This window comes from Pogona vitticeps, chromosome 5 (genome assembly GCF_051106095.1).
Source record: "Pogona vitticeps strain Pit_001003342236 chromosome 5, PviZW2.1, whole genome shotgun sequence".
NCBI classification, from domain to species: domain Eukaryota; kingdom Metazoa; phylum Chordata; class Lepidosauria; order Squamata; family Agamidae; genus Pogona; species Pogona vitticeps.
In genome coordinates this window covers 174,173,163-174,193,048 of record NC_135787.1, presented here as the reverse complement: position 1 = coordinate 174,193,048, position 19,886 = coordinate 174,173,163, and the positions used below count along the sequence as shown (strand labels likewise).

General features: G+C 43.5%; 2 protein-coding genes across 5 annotated transcripts in view; one reads left to right on the top strand and one right to left on the bottom strand.

The window, feature by feature from the left end:
- Positions 1 to 359: 359 nt before the first annotated feature.
- On the bottom strand, positions 360 to 11,233 carry ADCK2 (aarF domain containing kinase 2). The gene is made up of 8 exons (XM_020800493.3): positions 9,656 to 11,233; positions 9,272 to 9,418; positions 8,279 to 8,407; positions 7,597 to 7,692; positions 6,585 to 6,836; positions 3,953 to 4,081; positions 3,070 to 3,123; positions 360 to 2,096 (listed from the first exon to the last, which is right to left on the bottom strand). The coding sequence occupies exons 1-8, from the start codon at positions 10,595 to 10,597 to the stop codon at positions 1,947 to 1,949; spliced, it is 1,899 nt and encodes a 632-aa protein (XP_020656152.3). The 5' UTR covers positions 10,598 to 11,233; the 3' UTR covers positions 360 to 1,946.
- Positions 11,234 to 11,372: 139 nt separating this feature from the next.
- Positions 11,373 to 19,886, top strand: part of DENND2A (DENN domain containing 2A) — a 94,864-nt gene continuing 86,350 nt past the window's right edge. For all 4 annotated transcript variants that reach the window (XR_013536732.1, XM_072999975.2, XM_078376246.1 and 1 more), the window contains exon 1: positions 11,373 to 18,949. The gene's annotated coding sequence lies outside the window, so the exon portion shown is untranslated. The remainder of the gene's footprint in view (positions 18,950 to 19,886) is intronic.

Sequence of the window (19,886 nt, the reverse complement as noted above, 5' to 3'; positions counted from 1 at the left end):
ATAGAAAAATACATTTTTATTCTGGCCGGTCCGTGGCAACTGACTTCACTTCCTGAAGCAGGGGCTTCTAACTGCAAGGCTGTTGCATTTTCTTTTTGTGTGTGTTGTATAGTGTGCTTTAATAATTTACACTTTTCTTCATTTCATTTCTTCATATTTATATTCATTTTCATTGTATCTGTACGGTTATCTTATAAGTCCTCATGAGTTTATTTCATGAGAAAGGTGGGGTGGATAATTAAATACATCCATAAATACTGGCCATAACTTTTATTTGCTCATACCCATAGTAATGTGAGAATGGGATGTCTGTACACTACATTCATTTTGAAGCAATTAATTGTGAAAAACAATGTATGAACCATTTAAAATCATTTACTAATAAATCCAGTTTTCCCCAACAATAAGTTATATTTAGAAGTACACATATTGGTTTATAAAAACAAATATTTTGGTCACCAATAATAGTTTAACAGTAGCCACAGCTTCTCATTTTGGAGAACTCCAAAAACACGTCAATGGTTTGTTTCAGTTGATTTTCTTATAATGCACTCCAGCTATATTGAATATTGGCTTTCATTATGGAAATGTAGGTTTGATAGAGAAGTTCTCCTTGTCCTTAAGTTTTTTTTTTAAGGAGCAGCAAAAGCGCTGTCACTGTAAACCAGTGTGAGTTCCTTGAGACTGATACAGTACGTATGAGATATCTTTGTTGATTCCAGTGATTGTGTCATCTTTCCACAAACAATTTCTTAGGAATCACAACACTTTAAGTATGATAATCCTCAGTTATATAAGAATAGATTACAGTGGACCCTCGACTTACATGCGGCTCGACTTACAGACTTTTTGAGTTACAGACTTTTCTGGCTGCAAAATTTAGGTTTGACTTGCAGCCGGAGAATCAACTTACAGACCAGAAAAAAATCCCAAAATGGAACAAAAATGGAATAAAAACAGCCAGTTATGGATTAATCAGTTTTCAATGCATTGTAGGTCAATGGAGACTCGACCTACAGACTTTTCGACCTGCAGCCACCGTTCCAGTACAGATTAATTCTGTAAGTAGAGGGTCCACTGTACTGGTAGACATTCCTTTGGTGCTGAAGACATTACTCTGAAGTTCAGGAGAACAGCATTCCCTCAACTTCAGGATCCAAATGGAAAGACCTTTAGCATTTGGACACTGCCTGTCTTGACATAAAGACGTCCTCAGTTTTTGGATGTAATGATTGGAAGCCACAACAGCAGGCGACACAATGGCAGTTTCTGCAACTACTGACATCAATACTATTACAGCGGGACCACAGGGTGCAGGTCCAGGGCTTCACACCGTGGGAGTGAGGAAGGAAACTGATGACCTCCACATAGTGTGAGTAGGACACAGTATGATGGAGTGATACTTTAATTTGAAGTATTTATCCAAGTGTGAGAGTCGGACTGGTAAGTCGAACACATTGGCTGTTGACTTTGAGATGGGCCGGAAACAATGAAAACCCTGAAGGGTAACTAGGCAGGCTTCCCATCACCCTGGAGGCCACTTTGTCCAAGCTCTCTCCAAAAGGAAACATCCGATTCATTCAGTTTGCTACCACTTTGATATTTGAAGAAATACTTCCAATGGAACAGACATTCCTGCAACCTTGCTAGGCCAGCAGTGGAGCTTCCTTTTACAGGAGTGGTGATGTTTTGTTGTCCCAGTCATACTGCAAGACTGCCAGGCAAAAAGAGAAGATGGGGCAGGGGGGCGGGGAAGCAGCCAAAGAACCAGGGGCTTCAAATCAGACCATAAGGTTTTTGCAGAGCACGGTTTCCCAAGACTGTCCTCCTAGCCAGTCTGCCCGCTGGGGGTGCTAAAAAATAATTTTTTTGGACCAAAAAAACTATTTTTTTCAAGCTCTGGCTCTTGCCTATCACCACCATCTCAAAGCTGGCTGTGCCGCTGACTATTCCTTCCATAGAGGAAAACCTGGAGGTTTGATGAGAAGAGGTTTAGCTGCTTTCAGAATATCTAGCTCAGGATCCAGGGAGCGACCAAGGCCTTCCAAAACCATAATGGCAAAGACAACCGAGGCAAAGTTGCTCTCCAGTTTTACCTGAAACAAAAAAAAGTTGCCAAATAGGTAAAAGGATTCCACCGTGCTAGTAGGGAAAAAACATTCAAAATCATTTAGAAGTAGAAAACATCTTTAAGAATGCATAGTGTTGACTCTAATGTTCTGAACATTAGCAATAATCAAGCCCGTGTTATTCTGCAGAAAGAAAGGCAATTTTGCTAGAGAATTTAAAGGAACAGAGGCAAGCTTTTGTTCTTCAGCTGAACAATTTCCTGTGGTTTTCATCAGTAGGGAAAGTGCTACGGTGATACAAAATCTGCACTGAGAACAGATTGTAGCATCCTAAGCATTTCCACTTTCACTCAAAAGAACAAGCCTTCGGTCCTCAATTCTCTAAAGTATGTGCATAAGCTTCAGTGACACCACTGGAGACTAAAGTGCCTTTCAGGCATTTTTCCTGACTGCATGTAGAGCTCATTGTACACATGCAGGTAAGACACACCTCACCCCTCATCATCCCAACCCAGAAACTTCTGCAGACCTTTGCTTGTGTCCAGGGCAAAGATCTGCATAGGTATTGTAAACCATTGAACTGAATGCAGTTAAACAGTATTTTTTTTATCTTCAGTTCTGACAAATGGGGGAACCTTGAGTTCATGGCTCACATACACCCCCCACCTTGTCTTTTAAGTCCTACAGGCTTTCAGGCTGAAAACCCCAATGGTCCTTTAGCTGTACAGGATTCAGAGACAGTGTGTATGTACATCAGGCTATGTCCATTGCAGGGGAAGATGGGGGAGCTTGAGATCCAGAGTTAAACTTGCTGTTTTATCATATGATTTCTATGCAAAATAGGAGCCACCTCAAGTGCTTTCAAGAACCTTTGGATTTGGTATTTGCAAATACAAAACTGCAATTCTCCACATTCCGCATTCGGCATCAGCTGTACATCCTAGTGACAAAGCCCCATACACATGTGAATAAGAACTAGAACATATAAAGATAATGTTACCTGATGGGCCATCAGTAACTGGAAAGCACTGGACAGTAGGCTCGCAACTTGGAACTGAAATACAAAGAGTTAAACACAGTCATTTATTTCACCACGTGGCTTCACATGCAAAAAACCCCACAAAAATTCAAAACAAAAAAGGCATCAGAACGTGTGTGTATGCATGTAAGTGGGGGAGTCAGAAACCTGAGTAGAATTTCCACAAAGTAATTTCCACACTTTTCCCTTACATGTAGCAGAGGTGAGGAACTTTTTTTTGGTCTGACCTCTAAAGGTCCATGGAAGCCACACCACGACAATGGATGGGAACAAGTGCCTGGGGGGTGGTGCCAGATGTTACTCTTAGCAATTTGGATATTTCCCCATCAGCTATGCTCAACAGATTTCAAATATATGCATATCTTCTCAGGAGTAAGCACCAGTGCAACCCCATCCAGGCTGCAGAGGGCATACTTCCTTGTGAGAATTTCCCAAGCTTTAAATACTGTAGTTTCTTATCTTTAAATACAAGACAGAGGTAAGAGCAGGAAACTAGGGTCCAAATGGGAAACACAGGCCAGAGCTTTCTCCTCCCGAGTTTGCAGATTTATAGTGTTCCCTGGATAAGCAGCTTTTCCCACCCCCAGTTCTTCTCCACAGACAGCACTGATTTTAATTGATTAATGGTCCTTATGATTTTAATTGCCTGCGGGGGGGGGGGGGTTGCATCTAGATGCACTGAACCTTGTTTACATTTGAAGTATCTTCTTGCCTACCCGATACTGAGATACACAGAAATGAGTATCTAAGTTGATGCACTTATTCTGGGTCATAGTGCTGGTCTTGCACACTAGATAATGCATACAACTTTTCAGAAAGACATGCTTTGAATCAAAGAACTGACCTTTCCCAACGCTATAGTGTTGCTCCTAGCCTTTGTCACCAGCTCAGCCATATCAGCTTTGAATCTCTCTACATCCTTGCACTGGTTAGCTCTGGAGTGATGAAGGATTAACTCTGCCACTCTCTCCCCCTGTGGAAAAAGTCAAGGTGGTTGTTTTCTCTCAGCCAAGTCAGATCCAAACTTTCCAGAAACACCACTTTCAAGAATCATTTTTCATCACCACCTTGTTCCTACTCACTTGTTTCCATCTAAGCCATGCTGGACAAAGCACAGCTCTCCAACTATTGTCAGACTGCAACTCTTACCAACCCTGGCCAACAGAGCCAGTGGAGAGGAACACTGGGAATCATATATCATTTATTCAGATCAATGGCCTAACACTCATAAAGCCAAGAGAGCAAACCACAGAATAGAACAATGAAGCAGAACCTTAGACACAGCACTCCTGATTTCTTAACTTTGGTGCAGAGATTGAGAGTTGGCCTAAAACTTCCTCTCACAAACTCTCCTTACATGTCCCTTATTTGCCTCGATATACATTTATTGTTAAATCTATCCCAACAGCAACAATGGTTAATGTCAAACCAGGGTCAGCAAACCTCTTTCAAAACTTTTACTGCAAACTCTAGCTAAGAGGAGGATTCTGGTTGGAATTAACCGTGGCTAATGCTGATGCATGCACAATTGCTTCGTTTGCTTAACACAACAACCCAAGAGAGCCAAGACCCCTGGTTTGTTGTGTACAAACTGTTTGCTACAGAAGCAACAAAACCAATGTCTTCAGACTTTTTTTGAACCATAGTCCCTTATGATGAAAATAAAAGTCTTTATGTCCTTGCTTCAAAAGTCTTGTGTCTTTGCCTCCTCCAAAACAATTTTACTAGGAATCTGAAATTGATCAACTAAAAACAAGCAAAAGCCTTTGTAATTTGGGGATGAGGAGGAAGGAGGATATTCCAAACCTTGATTTGTATAAAATTAAAACATAATTCAGAGGCAGGAACAAATATCACAGGTGTACTTACTACACGTTAAAAGATAATGCAGTAAACACCATAATAAGAAAGAAATATAAATGCTTTTTTCTGTCTTCCAAACAAAACTATATATCCCGCCTATCTGGTCGGGTCAGGACCACTCTAGGTGGCTAGCAACATAAATAATACAATAAAATTAATATATAAAACAATTATTAAATGGTAAGACATTACACAAGGTGGGAGGAACAATAAGAGAGGAAAAAAGGTGTTAAGGGGCATCAGGGATTATCTGATGGGAAGGCCTGCCGAAACAGCCATGTTTTTAATTGATTCTTAAAGATACCCAGTGAGGGGGGCACGCGAATCTCAGGAGGTAAGTTGTTCCAGAGGCGAGGAGCCACCGCCGAGAAGGCCCGATTTCTTGTCTTTTCCTTCCGGGCCTCTCTCGGCGTTAGGCTCCTCAGCCTCACCTCCTGGCTCGCACGAGTGACACAGGTAGATCTTGGTGGGAGTAGGCGTTCCGCCAAGTATCGAGGCCCTAAACCATTTAGGGCTTTGTACGTGAGCATCATCACTTTGAAGTCGATGCGGAATTGGATGGGCAGCCAATGCAATGCGGCCAGAGTGGGTGAGATATGTTGGAATTTTCTCACTCCACTAAGTAATCTGGCCGCCGCATTCTGCACCACCTGTAGTTTACGCAGCAGCCTCAAAGGTAGCCCCACGTAGAGTGCATTACAGTAGTCTAATCTTGAGATTACGAGCGCATGCACCAAGGTGGTGAGCGCCCCGACATCAAGGTAGGACCGCAGCTGGGCTATCCGCCCAAGATGAAAAAAGGCAGTACGGACCACCGACGCTACCTGGAATTCCATAGTAAGCACCGGGTCCAAATGGATCCCCAAGCTGCACACCCCATCCCTGGCGGGCAGAGTCACCCCTCCAAAAGAGAGGGAGCTTCCCAAATCCACAACTGTGGGAGCGCCCACCCTCAGTACCTCCATCTTGTCCGGGTTCATCATATGTGCATCAGAAACGATGTCATCAGCAGTGGCAAAGTGCCACTAACTAAAGGTTTCATTTGGCAATTGGGGACATACACGGCTTTGTCACATTGCATATATGCAGCAATTTCTCACTGCAGGCACACATGGAGATGCACAACAGGATTTCAGGTTTTTCGAGATCACACATAAATCCTGCTATAGAGGAATAGACCACATTAGGTTGAGAATCAATGCCCAAAACAATCATGGATCTTAGCTCTTGTTATTTGCTTACTAGGTCATCCAAATGCAACCACAGTTTCCTTTCTGGGTTTGTTTGTTTGTTTCAAACTAAAGAGAGAAGGAAGTCTAAAACAAACCCTGGACAGACTGATGTTCAAATGCCCACATGGGCCAGACATGCTTGTGCTCCCTCTCTCAGTCTAAGACTTCACGGCATTGGTATGATGATAAAAGAGGGAACGGACCACCTTCTTAAGCCACCATGAATTCATTCAGGAAGAGGCAGCTAAAAATGTAACAAGTAAAAAAAAAATTGAGGAAGACCAGGGGTCTCAGAATAATTATGATGATATCACGGGCACATACGCCATCAGCCTCCAAAACGTGCAGGTCCCCCCCCTTGTCCCCCACATCAGGTCTCACCTGCCCTAACACCACAGCAGTGAAGACTGCTTTGAAGTTCTCAAGGTCAACATTCTGCAGTTCTGCTACAATTCCTGCATCCAGAAGCACCAGCCGGAGCGGGGAGGGAGAAGGCGCCACCTCCAGAACAAGTGTGTCCAAAAGATCCACCATAACAGCTCGATCCTCGTGGTAGTCATTGAAGCACTCTGCTCCCTGAACCAAGATATTCCCAGGGTGCAGATCAGCATGGACAAAGTTATCCACAAATACCTGATGGATTGAAAAATCACAGCATAAAAGAAATGCAAGATCCCAGCTTTTCATACTCTTATTTGACTCTCCCACTGGAAGCAGATCTAAACAATGATGTACCGCATTCAAACAAGTTCCCAAGATTCTTCAGCCTATATGCTCTGCTCCTTCCACTTCACTTTTTATAAGTACCTGAATTAAAATCAATGATCCTATATTATACCATAGAACTGAGAATATACAGCAGTGTGCAATTTATATTTTTCAGAGCCAAATATGAGTTTTTGTTGCATATTTCTTCATCTTAAGGAACCTGCTCCAGATCATCTCTATTCTGATCTGACATCAAACTGCTGGATAACTCAGCAGCTTAGGTCTTGCTGGGAGTTCAAATTCCCCACTGTGTCTTTTTGAAAGGAACTGGACTTGATGATCCATAGAGTTCCTACCAGCCCTGCAGTTCTAAGATTATTATTATTTTCCAAGGTACTGTACCTCTACGTTTTCGACACTCAACTATTTTATTTTCAGTCTTTCACAGCCTTTCCCCTCCTCACATTAAGAAAGAGAAGGGGCATTGCCCACCGGTAGGATATTTGCTCTGCAAGTGAAATATCTCAGATTTCATTCGTAGGAACATAGTCACCCAGAAATCCCAGGTCATGGAGAATGGTGAGCTGTAGACTAAAATGTCTGGAGAGCCAAAGGTTCCCCACTTGAAGGTAAAAAATGGTTAAGCCCAAGCTGTCAGAAAAAAAAGCCGCAAAGGTCCTCTTACCATCTTGAGGATCATGTCTATACCCATCTTGGCTAATTTTCGTTGCAGCTCCATTGTGGTCTCTGTATGCAAATACTGGGACATGGGCTTGCTTTCCTTAAAGAGAGACAAAGCTTAATCAAGAAGGGCATTCATATCCTCTCTCCCTCTCTGTTTCATACTCTTTGGAGGGGAACTAAGGTGCATCAAGGAGAAAAGAGCTATAACTGATTCATCAGCAACAAATATTATCAGATGCTGTCTGTGATCTGCCACTAGCTTTTTCCATTATGATGCTCCAAAATATTCTGGTCTGCCAACACACCATCCTTCAGGCACAAAGATCCCATTATAATGCTGTTCAGGCTCACCAAGAGGAACATGTGGTTCTCCCATAATGCTCACTTTTGCCTATGCTAGCTAGGGTTGATTGGAACTGCAGTTTGCCAACATCTGAAGAGCCACATGTTTCTTCATCCTTGGCAGCAAGCCATCGCTTGACTTTGTAGCCTTCCCCTAACTACAGCCTGCAGAAAAAGCATGTTAGCAGCTAAAGCAACAATGTTCTGCACAGGTTTGCCCATGTCTTTTTTTCATCCCAAATCGTATGCTGCCGTAACCCCTGCACGGCAAGCAATTGGTTTTTGTCCAGTACTTTAATTGATACACGAGGCTTGGAGATATCAGATCAAGGTTCTCTAACCTCAAATGTTTCTACTAGGATGTTTCTTGTCACATAAGGGTGGAGAGGAATGGGGAACTTCACATAATCCACATCTTGAAAGTTAAGACGGAAGTGTTCCAGATTTCTTGCTTCATAGCGCAGGTCAATCTAAACAGACCAGGAAAGGGAGTTGACAGGGTGCATAATTCCAGGATTGCATAGCCTTTGCTCCAGCTGAAACAACCAGTGGAGTCCTTCATCAATAACCAGACTAACCCTTCTTTGATCCAAAAACACAGGATCACCTTCCCATTGGACGTTTCCTCTCTCTGGAGGCATTCACTCATCTACTGAACCTGGGTTCATCCCAGGAACAAAAACAATGTTGACTTTTTTTACAAGACTGATATAAGCAGATAAAAGGCCAGGCTTACACTAATTTAGCTAGACTTCACTCCCACTGAAACCAATGAGATTTAAAGGTGCAACTACACAATTCGGCTTTGCTACAATTGGATTTGCAGCCTGTATTACATTTGAAATTGCAGTCAATGCTCCCACAGGACAATGTGCACTGAAAACACAATGCAAATGTTGACTATCATATATGCTAAGCAATTCCAATTTCCTGAGTAAGTAGTCAGAACAGTCCTACCCCACCCCTGCAAGCTAGCAGTAGATTCAGGAGAGAACCTCGGTTTCCTTGAGCACAAAACATCTTTTTAAATAAATCCCAGGAGAGGCAAACCTAACAGCCCATGGGTAGCACAGAATACTGATCATTTGGGAAGAGAACAGAGCAAAACAGCATGGTCCAATTTCTGTACCATTTATTGCAGTTCCCTCCGACGGCTATTGATCAACTATGTCAGAGGTGCTGTAACATTTAAGGTGAGTCAATGAAACTGAGACTTCAAACTGCGACTTTGAGCAAAGAATTTTGAAGCCTTTGTTTCAGTGGAGTTCATAAAAATACAAGTGCAAAGCAACAGGGACTTGTAATCCATACTCTTAAAAAAAATTTCTTGCCACCTGCTGAATCATGAGTTTCTCAAACTCCTCCACAATCTCTGTTAGGCTAAGCCACTTGACCCCCGGGAAAAGCTCGATCAACCGACTGCCAATCTTCATGAGAAACAGATCCATTTGTACTTGTCGAACTAATCCAGGATGCAGAACCTGTAGAAGAGGGAAAGGGGTCCGGGTTATCTCAGATGGACTCAGAATACACTTCTTGTCAACTGTGAAGTTTCCATTTGATTCGATAAGGTTTGTTCAGGGGATGTTTCTGAATATTTTATGGCCCAAACCTATACATCTTAAATCAGAAGCAAACTGTACAGAGCCCAACAAAAACTGTACAGAGCCCAACAAAAACTTACTCAGAGTGCACCTGTGTTTACCACCAAGACATACCTTAATGGCCACTGGAAGAAGGCAATCCCTCTTGGGAGAAGATAAGTGTATGCTAGGATATCCAAAACCTGAGTTCGGATTAATGCCTCCACAGAAACTATTTTTGCAAACAGACCAATGGCCACCATATATTGCTGAAGCATCATCATGCTTCCTCCGCCACAGCCACCTCACGAGTCCCTTAAGACCAAAGACTTGCCAGGCCTCCAAAGCAGAATCCAACCCAGAGTTCTTTGAAAGTTCTTTCAGTGTCGACTGTCCAAGAGCAGAGATGTCCACGTAAGCTTTATAAACCTGGGCAACGCAGCCAGCCCCAACAGGCTCCCGGCTTTCCAAGGTGAAGACCTTCTCCCAGCCGTCTCCAAATGCTTTCTCCAAAGACCGTTTCGTGTAATCCCAAGGGTGAGGAATCACCTTGATGTGAAGCTTGGAGAATTTGACACAGAACTCTTCCGAAAATAGGTCTCGCCTGGTGCTGGCCCACTGACCCAGTTTGATGAAAGTAGGACCAGAGGATTCCGTCACTCGCAACAGAAGATGGACCCAGAGGGATGCAAAAGTTGGGGACAAGTAAGTGAAAGGGTAAAAGAAAAGAAAAGGCCCAAATTTCAGCAACAGGACACAGGTACGGATCATAACAGAAAAAACTAGCCCAACATGGTGGAGGAACTCTGCTTTGTTCAGAAGGACATTCACCCCTCTTTGGGCGTCTTTGCTGGACTCCGCTTCACAGCTCCCATCCTGAGGCAATCCTCCAACCCCCCAGCACACTAAAGTAATCTTGGCAACGCTGTTCCACCGGAACCCTCTTCCAACATTCTTAGAGGAGACTGTGACTGGCTTTCTACCTGAATTCCTTAAGAAACACAAAGGCTTCCTCCCACTCAGGACTCTGATATTAGAAAGAACTATCCGGGCAGTGCAAAAACAACCAGTTGTCATCGTGGTGGGGGGGGAAAAATGACATCAATGGCCCGAGGAAAGGAGGAAAAGCCAGGGAAATACAAAACTCTGGAACAACAAGGATGGTACCAAGAACGTTGCATTGCATCACATCAATCCCTCGCCTTCCCTTTCGGCATGCCAGTCTTCTGAATCAGCTTGTACATAATAAATCCCAAGACCACGAGAGGTAGGCGGTGGCAGCCCAGGGAGGGGCTCTTCCATCACCCAAAAGCGAAAGCTGGATCCAGAAGCCCTGCTTTCGGTCACGTCTGCAGATGGGCAACAACTTCACCGTATTCCCTTGATGGAGGCCGCCTCGCTCACGTTTACGAAGCACGGGCTTCCTGGTCGGATGCTGCGGCACAAAGTGGCTCGTTCATCTGCAGTTTTTCGGAGGCGGCCTGGTTGTTACAGCCGCGAAAGAAGAGCCACAGATCGAACCGAAGCAGGGCCCTCCAGAGCCAACGGATGGGAGACCCGGCCCGCAGAACTCCACGCGCTCTATCCACGCGCTCGGCATGCAGTGGAACGCGGCGAGAAAAGGAATGGAACCCGAAGATGCGCAACGTTCCATTTCGTGGGAGTTCCGCAAATGCAAGCGAGGCCGCCGGCTCCGCCTCTTAAAGAGACAGTCGGTCACTATTCTGCAGGATAATGTACCGTATTACAGTACTGTACTGTATTTTCTGAGATCTATATTCTTAAGGCGCCGTATCGCAACGATTGCTCTCTGAGATGTGTGTGTGTGTGTGTTCCTGAGCTTCGTAATGGGCTGTATCTCTTTAAGGACACTGAAATAGGATGGGGGGGGGATAGGATATTATAAGAATTCTTTCTTAAACCACAATACATACTGTACTTCAGAATTAACACATTGGAAATGAGACGAGTTTCTGAAATATGGACAAATCTTTCTTTTCAAAGGAAGGAAGAGCCATACCCCTCGATCTTATCTAAGTCTACTTGGAATTAGTTGTGTTCCCCGCACCTGCACTAAGTCTCAACTAAAGTTTCTCATGTACAGTATGTATGTTTGCAAGTGCGTTCCACAGCATGGAATATTATTACAGCAATATCAAGCAATCTTTCTTTGCGATGTTCTTTGTGGTATGCAACCACCTCCTGGAAATTCGTCACTCGGCGATAAAGGGGCAGCCCTACACACGTACCTAGATCTCAGCTTAGCTTGCATCAGACGTGTATAGGATTGAGCAACGGTTTCGGTGAAATGTGGGCTGTAGCCCCTGTATACCTTTGTGCGCGTGTGTTCTGTGCTGTCAAGTCGAAACCGACTAATAACGACCCTAATAGGGCTTTCAAGGTGCGATATTTAAGGCTTTAGCAATTCTACTCCCCCACCCCGTGAATTTCCATGGCCAAGCGGAGAATCGAACCCTATATTCCAGAGTCCTGGTCCGTTGCTCTGTCCGCTGCTACACCACACTGGGAGTCCACAATACAGTATATGCTTAACCAGAATCTGTTCTACAGGGCCAGTATCCTATTGCTAACTCCAACAAAAAGAGGCCCATTGACTCAATAGGATGCACTTCAGTGTTGATTTACTGTCCACCATTTCATCCAACGGGTCTTCTCTGTTGGGGCCATCAGTAGTAGGATACTGGCCGCTGAATTTAAATAGAGCATGTTGTTATTCTTAAGAATAGTGTTGCAGCCAAAGCTTAATTCATGGACATTTGGTGTTGTTGAACCAGTTCTTCATTAAGTTGTATATACCCTGATGCCAGCTGCAAGATTCCCCACACATTTCATTATGGACAGATTTAAAATGTTGATTTAATTTGTGTGATAAGCAGCTCACTGCCCCATTGGCTTGGCCATGCACGAGAAGACAACTTTGGGCCAAAGGGAGGAGCTCTCCTTAATTAAAGGCATGTTTTTACTTGTTCTAAATTCCTTCAGTTGTTGCCCAGCGGAAAGGACTTGGCAATTAATGTCACCTGCCATGCCCAGTTGTGGATCCACAGTGCTTTCTCCAGCAGGGAAAGATTTTAAAACTTTCCACCGTTCACAAACTACAAACCTGGAGACTAGACCTTGTAACAAATCCATATGCCAACTTTCCCCCCACATCTATATTGGCAACAATAGCAGAGTAGCTGTTTTTTGGTGCAGTCAATGTTCTTCAACCTTATGATTTAACCTTAATAGGATTTTCAAGGTAAGTGAGATAAAATAATGTCCTCCCATTGCCACAGTCCCTCCAGTGAGTTTCCATAGGCAGGCAAGAAGAGATTTAATTCCAGGTCTAATCTGATGCTCTATCCACTTCACTGGCTTGCAGCATTACAAGGTGTAACATAATAAAGTTACCCAAAAGATCAGGGGTTCATCCACTTGCTCCTGTATCATATATGCCATTTTTGTCAGCAATTCTGCATTCTTTAAAGAGTGAGCTGGCCTGTACTGAGGAATAAATGGACACAGATATTATATCAGAAATGGCAGTATGGGTAAAAGTACAGAACTTGTCAGAATGTCTCTCCCATTCTATCTGGCCCGCCATCTCATTGCAGTTCTTGATGTAAAACATTGTGGTTCCCAAGGAAGCCAAAAGAGCTAACACCAAATAACCATGCTTTCTAGATGGTGGCCCCTTCCCATTAGAGCAAACTTCCTACAAAAGTTCATCAGGCACCATACCTCTAAGTTTGTAAGAAATTAATTAAAACAGAATTATACAAAGTTGCATTTTCTTAATGGTTTTTACTATTGAACTGCCCAAATTGATTTTAAATTTGTCAGTTCTATTTAATTGAAAGTTTTAAAGCTAGTGACAGGATTTTACTGTACAATAGAACATTGTACTGTACTGCCAAATGCTGTAATTTTTTTAAAAAAATAGTGTTGCAATAGCAAAGTGTGACCACTAGGTGGAAGTAGGCATATCAGTACAGATGTGCATTTGGATTTGAAAACACAGTATTCAGAATGCCTATTCAGATAGTTCCGAATATATCTAAATCCAAATTTGATCATTCTGTATATGTGTACTAATAATTCCTAATATTCAGAGTCCTATTTACTCCTATAAATCTGAAAACAAAAGGCTGGTTTTCTGCTTGGTAGAGAAAGAAGTGGTGGCAAAACCTACTTCTCAGGCATCCTGGAGTGATTTATTGAGAAATAAAATACATTCTGGCACCAAAGATAGGGGAAGCAGAGAACTCAGTGCCTTATAACTGGGGTTGCCATGAATTTCCCAAGGGAGGGGAACAGAGATGAGAGCAAAACCTGTAAAAGATTTCCAAGGAGGTGGCAGAGAAGCTTCTGGTTGAAGGTGGGACTGAGATGAGTGAACCTCAGATGTGTTCCAGTAACATCTTTGTGCAACCCAGCGAAGGCAGCCAGAGAAATTGGCCAAAAGGATGGGGAAGAATGCACTTTTCTCCCAAAAAGCTGATGTGCCACAGGAGGATAAAGACAGCATCAGCACTCAGACATCGTCAACAGTGCTGCTTCTTTTGTGGTTGGGAAAGAGATTTATGAGGAGCACCAGACATTGCCTTCCATAGCCATAGCCATGCAGCTTCATCATATTTGAGGAAAGGTTTATGTACCTCCAGCCACCCCTCCCAGTAAATCTCTCCTGGGCAAAGCAGCATTGTGGTTGTTGGGAACTCTCCTTCAAGTACATATACATCTGATAGGAAGGAGGAGGAGACTGAGATGGACACCATTTCAGAAGCATGTGACACTGAAATCACTCCTGCTCCTCCTGTTGCCCCACCACCTGCTAGAACCAGTAGTGATGACAAGTTAGCAATCCCTGTTAGGAACATGCAGTAAAAAAAAAAACTGGAGCTCCAGTTTTTCAACAGTGTGCAACAGCTGCTTGCATGGCTGAGTTTGTGCACTGCAAGAAGGTGCTTAGGCATTGGCAGGACTTGGGCCACCTCTCCAATAGTACCATGCTCAGCCACCTGAAGACTCAGAACAGGACCTTCTACCGGCAGATAAAGGGGGGTTATGGGGCAAGTGGATTCCTTGTTGTGAAAGGCAAGAGTGATCAGAGGACAGAAGTTGAGCACCAGCCTGGTTCCCATTGTCCCTCACTACTTACTGGTTGTCCTGGGTGGGGCTGATGGGAGATGCCATCTAATAACATTCAGAGAACTACACATCACTGCAACAATTGTATGCATGTTCTTTTTCATATGTATGCACATTTATGTAAGTTTCTCCTGCCCTGCCCCACCCCGCTTCTATGATACTTGAATTAAAATATTGTAAAATAATGAACAGGTTTTTTAATTCTTTACCATGGTTTTAGTTTCTTCCCCCCCCCTTATTTTTTTCTTAAATGGGTCAACTAAGCCACTACAGGACATATTTTGTATAAATCCTTGGAGCATCACTAAATTTACTGAGGCTGAGCCTAACATTATTTCACAATAATCCTCCAAAATAATCTGATAGAAGTGATTTAACGTAAGTGTATGCAATATTTTTTAAAGTGGTATTACTCATTGTAATTTTTGTACAATGAGTAATTTGTCACCTAATTTTTATATCAGTATAATTGGTGTAAAGAGACATTATCTTGCACATGGCTTATCTTCCTAGCAAATTCCGTATATTCTTTTAAAGAGCTTATTTCTGCTTTGTGTTAAAGACTAGTCAATTTCCCTTTTATTAAGCGCCAAGGCCCTTGGAGCAAAAGCTCGACTGCATATTGTACACTACAATGGGATCATTGTTTGTGATGTGGGTCTCTTGGACAGTGCTTCATTAAATGGATCTCGAATGCTCCAGCACAAGGCTTGGATGTTGTATAAACACACATGGAAAAATACCTTTGTCTTCCAGGAATATGATGGGCATAATCTAAATGTTTCATAGTCCCAGACCAGGAATGAGGAGTCCAGTGTTTTTACTGCCTTTTCAGTGGGATTTATGCAAGGGTGGATGGGAAATTTGATTATACATGTTGTCCAATATTTCATATATGAAAATAGAAATGCAAAGTAAAACAGAAGATCCTTGTGTGAGCTATTCCCTGTTGACCCCAAATGTTACATTTCCTTTATTTTTTATTATTCACATTTCAAATTCATTATACAAAATTAAAGAATTTCAGAATAGTAAAACATTTAATATTATCCTTTCTTGAAAGTTCTGCTCTGCCAGCTGGACCAGGAAGTTGGAACACATCCAGAGGGAGGCAACCAAGATGGTAAGGGGTTTGGAATTAAAGCCCTAGGAGGAACAGCTGAGAGCTGCTGATATTTAGCATATAGAGTAAAAGATGGACAAGTAACATAATAGCCATCTTTTTCCCCTCTCCCAGTTACATATGGAGAGAGGTAGCAGCTAATAGTAAAAGATTCAAAGCATCTACATCAAATGTGCATCCACTCTTCAGCGACCTCATTCTTCCCCCAGATTAAAATCAAGGAAAAGTGAGTGGTGTTTTTTTTTCCTTTCAAAATATCTGTGAATCCTGAAAGAACAACAGAGACTATGAGATGGAATGAAAGAACTACCAAACTCTTAAAATGCATGGAATCTCTGGAAAGTCTGGCTCTCAGTCACAAGGAGAACTGGGTTACTAGGCTACAGACTGAAGTTGGCAAAACCAAGGTAAACATAAGAAAGTAAGGTTTTGTTTTAAGAAGAACTGGATTGAATGGAAGTATATAGATCCTAGAGTTCTGAGCGGCTCCTTATACAGTAGGTGGCAGTCAGAGAATCTGTTTAGATTTTGGTGGAGTACAGTACATATTAAGCCACAGCAGGAGCACAGGATCCGGATGGGCATTTTGGCCAGTGCTTTTCTCTAGATGGGTTTGTGAAGATAAGATAGTAGCTTCCTTATCCAATTGCCTTCAAATGAGAAGGAACAGTGTGCAAGAAATGCAGCAGAGTCTGTGCATTTTATGGTTTGTATGAACTGGGCATGTTTCAGATCAGTCTCTAGCAACACATGGTACAGTATGTATTTGTGAACTGACTGCATTATTAAGAGCAAATAAATGAGGGGTGGAAACATCAATTAAATAAGAGATGGGGGAAAAAGAGAAATCAACTGATACTCTTTATCGCATTGTTTGCATTTATGAATACATTCAGTGACTGCCCAGAAATGCATGTGATGATGTCTTTTGAACCTAGAAGCTAGTAGGAAATAAAATTCTAAACAAAATGGATTGGGGAATAATGAAAAGTCTTGTGACAACTTAATATGGCAAAAACATTTGCAAAATAATCACTAGATATATGAAGTGTTCTCAATTGGCAGGTATATATAGTTATGACATACATAGAGAAAAATGTCAATGGGTCATAAGGAAAGGAAATGTAAAAAAAATACACTTCAAGCGACAATGGTCAATATTCTACTGCTCATCATATTGCACAAGATTTTGATGAGGTAACCACCTTGGGATGCAATATATAGAGAAAGATGAGTTATAGATCAAATAAATGAATAAGGCATAGTTTTTAATAACTCGGAAATGTCCTGTGCCTTGAATCTTCTGCAGCTTATTGGATATGTATACTGTAGAAGGAAAACCAACATAAGTTGCTGTAGTTTTGTTGAGATATCTAGCTAGGTAAAAATGATCTGAACAGAACTGCCGGAATATCAACTCCTGAAAGTGAATTCACATCTGAAGTTCATACAGAACTGTCATACATCAGTAATTATATTGCTGTGTGGTTTGCATCTTTTCTTGCAAAATGGCCCCCATCCCACCCCAATCAGACTACAGATGTTGGCAATGAAGAAAGTGAACTATTTAAATATGTTATATACTTTGGTTCAATCATCAGCCCAAATGGAGTCTGCAGCCAAGAAATTATAAGACTGAGACTTGGAAGAGCACCAATGAGGGAACTGAAAAAGATCATTAAGTACAACAAACTGTGTCACTGCAGATGACGGCTGAGGTAATCCACACAATAGTATTCCTAGTTTCTTTGTATGATGTGAAAGCTGGACAGTGAAGAAAGCAAATAGGGAAAGCATTGACTTGTTTGATGTATGATGCTGGAAGAGAGCTTTGTGAATACCCCAGACCACCAGAAAGATTAAAACAAGTCAGAACTTTCCCTGGAAGCAAAAATGATGAAACTGAGGCTGTCATACTTTGGGCACATGATGAGAAGGCGAGACTCTCTAGAAAAGATGATGATGCTAGGAAAAGTTGAAGGCAGCGGGGAAAGAGGAAGACCAAATACAAGACAGATTGATTCCATAAAGGAACCCACAGCTTTTGAGTTTGCAAGGAGCTGAGCAGGGCTACTGAGGACAGAACATTCTGGAGAGTGCCCAGTCCTGAGGATTGCCTTAAGTCAGAGTCAAATTGACAGCACCTAACAAAAACAACCACCTTTTTACTTAAAAAATGAGAATGGACTGATTAAATACATTTACTAATCAAAGCCTCGCCTTTCTCTGCTTTGCCAGGGAAACTCACAGGCGTGGGGTATAGAGTAGGGTCCCCACTTTTATGTCACCAGAAAGGAAGGACATGGATTACCAAACAGGTCAGCAGTACAAATGGAGGACCGTCCTTCCTAAAGGAAGATATATACCGTAAATGTGCAGCAAACACCGACATTAAATCTGGGGGGGGGGGGGGAGGTACAGAGCAAGTAAGAAGAGGGGGAAGAGACCTCTTCCCATACAGTATCTCCTCCCACGCACCTCCCAGTCCCCCAAAGTTGTCCAGCAGAAGGCCCTGTTTCGTGTCGTTTCCCCCCCCCCCAAGTATTCTGGGTTTCCAGGGCAACGGGGCCTGCTCTTGCAGCCAGCTGCAGATTAGCTCACTGGAAAGAAGTCAGGATGGGTCAGGCTAGGGAAGGGTGGGAAGCAAGCCACAGGAGGAGGAGGAGGAGGAGGAGGAGGAGGAGAAAAGGAGGAGAGGGAGGGAGAGAGGGACACAAGGGAGGGTGGGATTCACATCCTAAACTTTGAAGGGCGACCGAGACGCACAACCGTGGGAGGAGGGGGGTCGCCTTGCGCAGTGGGGAGAAAAGGGACGGCGGGTTGGAGGGAAGAAAAGAGGATCTGGGTCCAGCCGCGGGTGGGTGGGCTTGCTGTGGGAGCCTCTGGAGCGGGAGTCACTCCGAATGGAGCCGGAGAGGCGAGCGTTTGTAGCGGGAGAGAGGGAAACCCTTTAAAACAGCGAGCAGGAACTCTCGGGTAACAAAAGGGAGGCAGGCCAGGGGAGGGGCCGCCGCCGAGCGGGGGGGGGGGGTTGCAAATTATGCGGCCAACGTTTGCTTCGATGGCTGGCCCGGCCGGGCTGAGGCTGGACTTTCCCAAGATGAGCACGGACGGCAGGCGGGGGGCAGCCCGGTTACTGCCCATTGAGCAAGGTAGGCACTGGGGCTTGCAGCGACACGGGGGCCCCCTCTCTCCGTTTTTTTGGGGGGTTCTTTGGCGGGGGAGGGGAAAACGGGGTGGTCTGCCTGATTTCCCGTGGTAGTAGTGGTTCCATGTTTGCATGGATGGGGGGGGGGGGCTAAGAGTTTCTCGGGTTTGAAGTAATGTTTGCAAACACGCGCGCGCGCCTCCGCGGTGGCCGTGGGCATGAATGGCTCGAGGGAAAGAGTTGGCGGTAAGGGGAAGAGTACGAGAGACCCCAATGGGAGAAGGTCGGGTCGTTGCGTTCCTTCCCCCAAACCTGTCTGAGGCGTGGAATCTTTTGGAAGAGTATTCCTGAATTATATCCTGGATGTATTTTGTCTACGGGTGTGTGTGTGTGTGTGTGTGTGTGTGTGTGTGTGTGTGTGTGTGTGTGTGTGTGTGTGTGTGTGTGTGAGAGAGAGAGAGAGAGAGAGAGAGAGAGAGAGAGAGAGAGAGAGAGGGGAAGGACACGTCGTCGTGGGGATGGATATCTGGCAAAGGTGGATTTATGTCCTAGCGAAGACGCTTCAGGGTGCAGGGTGGCTCTGTGCGAGAAGCTGGAATTGTCGTCGAAACGGACGCCTCCGGAAACTCCGAATTTCAAAATGTGGAAGAGAATGTCGCAAAACTGATCGATCTTTGACAGTGCAATAAAGAGGGAACCAAACCTTTGGCATAATTTGGAGGAGATGGGTGGGTCAACAGTGGAAGAAGGGCACTCCTCCCCATTTCTGTGCTACTCTGGATGCCAAAAAAAAAAAAAAAAAGCTGTCGAAGTGTTAAAGCTATTCATGTAATTTTTATTTTTTTTTAAAAAAAAGAGCAGATAAATTTAAGATAAATTCTGTGATAATAACAGCTTCTTTGCTGTTATTACAGTGTGATTTACTTTTGCTAATGTTACTC

Bases quoted from the DNA above. Each gene is read 5' to 3' on its own strand.
- ADCK2 (XM_020800493.3), bottom strand. From the start codon at position 10,597: ATGACAACTGGTTGTTTTTGCACTGCCCGGATAGTTCTTTCTAATATC. The intron at 9,419-9,655 runs GTATGTCTTGGT...CCTCTTCTACAG, and splicing joins TTCTTCCAGTGGCCATTAAG to GTTCTGCATCCTGGATTAGT. The intron at 4,082-6,584 runs GTGAGACCTGAT...CTTTTTCCACAG, and splicing joins CTGCTGTGGTGTTAGGGCAG to GGGGAGAGAGTGGCAGAGTT.